The sequence below is a fragment of the Nicotiana tabacum genome, chromosome 9 (genome assembly GCF_000715075.1).
Source record: "Nicotiana tabacum cultivar K326 chromosome 9, ASM71507v2, whole genome shotgun sequence".
NCBI classification, from domain to species: Eukaryota; Viridiplantae; Streptophyta; class Magnoliopsida; order Solanales; family Solanaceae; genus Nicotiana; species Nicotiana tabacum.
Window position 1 is genome coordinate 35629352 of NC_134088.1, and position 6241 is coordinate 35635592.

Here is a 6241-nt window from a genome sequence, read left to right on the forward strand (position 1 = left end):
CATCTGAGCCAACCTCTCTAAAATGTAGGAAGTCATAACGGGGATGAAATGCGCCGACTTGGTCAACCGATCAACAATGACCCAAATGGCATCAAACTTCCTCAAAGTCTGTGGCAACCCTACCACAAAGTCTATAGTAATGCGCTCCCACTTCTAGTCTAGTATATCAATCTTCTGAAGCAAACCACCCGATTTCTGATGCTCAAACATGACCTTTTGATAGTTCAAACACCTAGAAACATGCCCAAAATGTTCTTCTTCATCCTTCTCCACCAATAATGTTGCTTCAAATTATGAAACATTTTCATAGCACCTGGATGAATATAATACCGCTAACTATAAGCCTCCTCGAGAATCAGCTCTGTCAAGCCATCAACCTTGGGAACACAAACTCGACCCTGAATTTGCAATACACAGTCATCACCTATAGCCACCTCCTTATAGACTGTGATGGATCGTCAATTATCTGCCAAGTTTTCAAAGTGTGAGTTCTGGTAGGATTCGATTCCCTTTTTTGGCCATGTTGTATCTTTTGAGGGCATTAAAGAAGATCCTAAGAAGATTGAGGCAATTAGAAACTGGCCTAGCCTACTTCAGCTATAGAGATTCAGAGCTTCCTAGGTTTTGCGGTTATTATCGTCGGTTCATGAAGGGGTTTTCATCTATCTCAGCCCTATTGACCAAGTTGACCCAAAAGGGTGCTCTTTTCAGATGGTCCGACGAGTTTGAGTTGAGCTTTTAGAAGCTCAAGACTGCATTGACTACAACTATAGTATTGGTGCTACAGGTTTGGGATCCTATACATTGTATTGTGATACGTCCCGTATTAGGCTTAGCGCGGTATTGATGCAGGATGGTAGGGTGATTGCGGACACATCTCGGCAGTTGAAGGTTCACGAGAAGAATTACCATGTTTATGACTTACAGTTTGCAGCCATTGTTCACACGTTGAAGATTTGGAGGCACTATCTGTATGACGTTCATTGTTAGGTCTATACCGACCATTAGAGTCTCCAACACCTGCTCAAGCAGAAAGACCTTAATTTACAGTAGCGGAGATGGTTAGAGTTGTTGAAAGACTATGATATCACCATATGATATCCTTCGGGAAACGCCAATGTGGTGCCGATGCACTAAGTAGAAAGGCTGAGAGCATGGGTAGTTTGGCATATTTACTAGTAGCAGAGAAGCCACTAGCCATGGATATTCAGGATTTGGCCAATCAGTTTGTAAGATTGGATGTTTCGGAGACCAGTTGTGTTCTTGCTTGTGTTGTATCACAATCATCATTGTGGGAGCGTATCAAGGCTCTTTGATGATCCTCACTTGTTTGTTTTAAAGAAAACGGTGCAGCAGGGTGGTGTTAAGGATGTTGAGATTTCTGATGATGGTGCTATGCGGCTTCATGGACGGATTTTTATTCCAAATGTTGATGGGTTGAGAGAGTTGATCCTTAGGGAGGCTCAGAGTTCTCGCTATTTTATCCACGCATGTGTCATGAAGATGTACCATGACTTAAATCAACACTATTGGTGGCGAAGAATGATGAAAGACATCGCTGCTTATGTATCTCGGTGTTTGAATTGTCAATAGGTGAAGTATGAACATTAGAAATCGGGTGGATTGACTTAGAGATTGGAGATACCGGAGTTGAAGTGGGAGCACATCACTATGGATTTTGTGGTGGGCTTACCATGGACCTTGAATAAATATAATGCAGTCTGGGTTATTGTTTACCAGTTGATCAAGTCCGCACACTTCATTCTGATGGCGACTTCCTATTCTTCAGAGAGGTTGGCTTAGATTTACATTTAGGATATTATCCACCTACACGGTGTGCCCATTTCCATCTTTTCTGATTGAGGCACGCAGTTCACATTGCATTTTTGGAGAGTCGTGCGGCATGAGTTGGGAATGCGTGTTGAGCTGAGCATAATGTTTCATCCTTAAATAGACGGACTATCCGATTGCACTATTAAGATCTTGGAGGACATGCTACATGCTTGTGTTATGGATTTAGGAGGTTCATGGGACCAGTTCTTGCCTCTACCCGAGTTCGCCTACAACAACAGTTACCAGTCGAGTATTCAATGGTGTCATGTGAGGACTTATATGGGAGGCGATGTCGTTCGTCGATTGGTCAGTTTGAGCCCGGAGAGGCTAGGTTGTTGGGCGCTGATTTGGTCCGTGATGCTATGGACAAGGTTAATATAATTCAGGAGCAACATCGCATAGCCCAGTCAAGACAGAAGAGTTATGCGGACCGGAAGGTTTGATATGTGGCATATGTGGTGAGTGCAAAGGTTCTCCTTCGGGTGTCGCCTATGAAGGACGTGATGCGGTTCGAAAGGAAGGGGAAGTTGAGCCCGAGGTTTATTAGGTCTTCTGAGATCTTCAAGAGAATTGGGGAGGTTTCTTACAGGCTTAATTTACCTCCTAACCTAGCAGGGGTACATCTGGTATTCCATGTTTTCATGCTTCGGAAGTACCATGATGATAGCTCGTATGTTTTGGACTTTAGCATGGTTCAACTTGATTAGAATTTTGCCTATGAGGAGGAGCCGCTGGCTATTGTAGCTCGGCAGGTTCGAAAGTTGAGATCAAAGAGTTTTCCTTCTATGAAAGTGCAATGGATAGGTTAGTTGTTCTAGGCAGCTATGTGGGAGTCCAAGTCCGAAATGTGGAGTAGATACCCCCACCTTTTCACCAGTCCAGGAACTTTTCTATGTCTGTTCGAGGACAAACATATCTTTTAGAGGTGGAGAATGTGACGGTATGATTGGTCCTCTTGTGTACTAGCCTTAGTATTCATGATCTTAGACCTCCCCTAGCTTCATTTGATATTTCTTAGTTTACGTGCATGGTCCGTGTCGATTTTCAAAAAGCTTTTATAGAAATTTTGAAGAAAATGAAAATTTTGACTAAAAATACGGCTAAAGTTGACCACGATCAACATTTTGGGTAAATGATGACCCCAAATCGATGTTTTGATGACTATGGTAGGTTTTGTGATTTTTGAATCCCCAGAATTGAATTCGGATGTCCCTAAATTAATTTGACTTGTTCCAAAAGTTGGCAATTTGAATGTTAATAAATTCATTAGGTTTGACCGTAGGTTCAAGTTCTGGTTATCGGGTTCGGATTTTTGTTTTAGAACTTGGAATAGGTCTGTTTTACTATTTGAAACTTGGCTGCAAAATTCAGTGTCATTCGGAGTTGGTTTGATAGGATTCTGACGCTTGGTTATGAATCTAAAGGTTTTTGAGTTTCTTTGAATTTCATGCGTTTTGATATTCGATTCGAAGTTCTAGATGCTATTTTCGTGTTTTGATCGCGCGAGCAAGTTTGAATTGTCACGCCCCAAACTCGGGAGCACGACCGTTGCTCAACCGAGATAACCCGGTCGAGCAAGCCTGTATAATACCTTCTACCCGAATTTACTTAAGAATAACAGTAAAATCCAATTCATTAAATAGCAGTGAGGATGATCAAGTAAACAACAACTCAAATTCGTTATCAGTATTTACATCATTTATAAGTTTCAAAATACATACTCTTTTATAGTTTGATGTGGAACATGTGATACAACTACAACATTACCAATTTGACTTTCCCCATACTAACATACCACCAATGCTATGTCTACGAAGCCTCTATTAGATACAAAAGTGTACAATGATAGTGCTGGCAATAAGGCCCTGACTATACCTCAAACACCATACACAAAGAACAAAAGATACATGACCCCGAAATGAAGTGGGGCTCACCAAGTCTGTTTGGATGAGGGTGTAGTGCTATCACTGACCAATAAGACCGCTGATGAACCACCTGCATCCATTGAAGGTGCAGCGCTCCCGACAAAAGGGACGTTAGTACATGTGGAATAGTACTAGTACGTATAACTAAACATCCTCTCAATAGAATGAGTAATAATACAAGGAGGAACCAACATGAAATCAATGGAAGCCTCAAACAATACCAAGACATCAAGTTAATAACCACATAAGTTTTCAAAAAAATTTCCATGTTTTTAGGTTGGGAGATCTTAAGTACCTATACAAAATCATTCACAATACCACCGTACCTTTACACGGTGTCCGATCACGACCCGATCGGCTAGGCCGTCTCGTTTGAGACATCAACCATAATAATAATTTCAATTACAATTTCCAGCACAATCACCACCATGTGTGTGGTATGGCGTCCGATCATGACCCGATCAGCTAGACCGTCTCACCCGAGACATCATCCTTTTCTATCAACCATCTCATCTCATACTCCTTTCACATCTTTTCAATTCATTGGCACTAGTGGCCATAAATATAATATCATTCTTGGCACATGGCCGTACCTCATATTTCTTGCTCACCCTTTTCACTTTCAAACATCATCATCATTATCAGCAACAAGGCTTTTCAATTCAGGACTTGAAGTACACATGTGAGCAATTAAGAGTCTTAGACACATAGAAGTTTTTCACATAATTTGGCATAATAACCTTCATTCAAACTTGACTCGAAGTCATAACATTATTAACACACAACCCATACTTTGAACATATTCTCAAATGATAGCATATCATGATTAAAGCATTTGGAACACATATAACTTTCAACACAAGTTTATTCGGAAAAGCCAATTACATAATGACCAACTCGGGTCTTATATAACTTACATGAACACCGTGAAATTCAATTCTAAGAAGGATTTTAACCAATATACCTAAATTAAGCTTCCTTAAACTCTAAAATATTTCGAAATTCTTAGCAACTTCAATCTATTTTATAAATATAACAAGTTGAACCAAAATTAGGAAGATGATCATGGTTCTAGCTCATTTGAGCATTTTATCAAACGCTAGGTGTGCATTAAGGTTTCAAGATCATTTTATGGAGGATTCTATTATCCCACAGCCCATTCTTTACCATTATTATCTCACAATCTTCCTACACCCTTTGATAACACATGCATGTAAAATAAACAACTCTCATACCCACGAATTGTCTCGCTAATTACCCATTTTTAGTTAGATTTCGAAATTAAGGGCTAGGGTGTAGAATCTTATCTCTAGGATGAAGACCTAGTGAGTTTTTCCTTGTTAATCATCGAGTATTTGAGCAAGAATCAAAGGACAATTTGTTGAAGATCACTCTCCCACTCTAGGGCACTCTCTCACTCTCAAAATATCAGGTTTTTGCTCAAAAATGGTCCATTGCGTCTATTTAATCGAAGTAGAGTCGGGTTATAAAAACCCAAAAATGAAGCTTCAGAACAGGATTTGCGGTCACATATGCGACCTAATAATGCTTCAGCGGTCCGTGAAATTGGCCACGAAATGGCCTTCCAGAACTGGGCTAGTATACCCCACTTTGCAGCTGTTATGCAGTCTGCAGACCTGTTCTGTGGTCGCATAATGTGCCGCAGAACCTTCCTCCACAAAATTTCCAAGCTGGTTCTGCGATCAGTGTGCGACCCACAAAATCATTTTGCGATCGGGCAATGGGCCACGAAATGACATCCAAAAATGGCCCAAATGACTGCCTCACTCTGCGGCCATTTTGCGGCCCTTAGAGTGATGTTGCGGCCGCATAATGGGCTGCAGAAATGCCCTTTTCTGCCAAACATTTTCCATCAACTCCCCAGCGCACTGCCCAACCCAAAAAGTCCGTACCGTGGCGAGCTAAAGAATCTCTACTATCATAATACATACGCCTACCTCGGCACCACGAAACCTCGGGTTTTAGGAAATATTTTACGAGGCCTTACATCCTCCCCACTTAAGATCATTCGTCCATGAATGAGGGTCAAAGTTCATTATTAGCATCTGATGCGACTCAATTTCCATACCACACACCAGCAGTCTTAAATTTGACTAACTCCCTAAGTTTCCAAAACTTTTGCCAGAGTTTCCTCTGTACTTGGGTCTATCCACCTGCCAGAGAACCTAGAAACACATCCTAACAACATATACATAATCCAATGACGTAACATAACACAAAACAACACCAATTGTGGCCTCATAAGCAATATTTAACCAGAAAGGAGCACCTTTACATCAACTGAACAAGTGATACAAAAATTCATAGGCGACAGTTTCATAAAAAGATTACATAGCTATTCAAACAAGTAAGGATACTTCTTCTTCATCTCTTCATCGGCCTCCCAACTAGCCTCTTCAACCTGCTGGTTTCACCATAAAACCTTCACGGAGGCAATTTCTTTATTCCTCAACTTTCGGACT

At 41.0% G+C, this 6241-nt stretch overlaps 1 protein-coding gene across 1 annotated transcript; it reads left to right on the plus strand.

Moving 5' to 3' along the window:
* The first annotated feature begins 1094 nt into the window (after nt 1-1094).
* On the plus strand, nt 1095-1593 carry LOC142163848 (uncharacterized). Its single transcript, XM_075220992.1, has 2 exons — nt 1095-1229; nt 1342-1593. The coding sequence occupies exons 1-2, from the start codon at nt 1095-1097 to the stop codon at nt 1591-1593; spliced, it is 387 nt and encodes a 128-aa protein (XP_075077093.1).
* Nucleotides 1594-6241: the final 4648 nt, after the last annotated feature.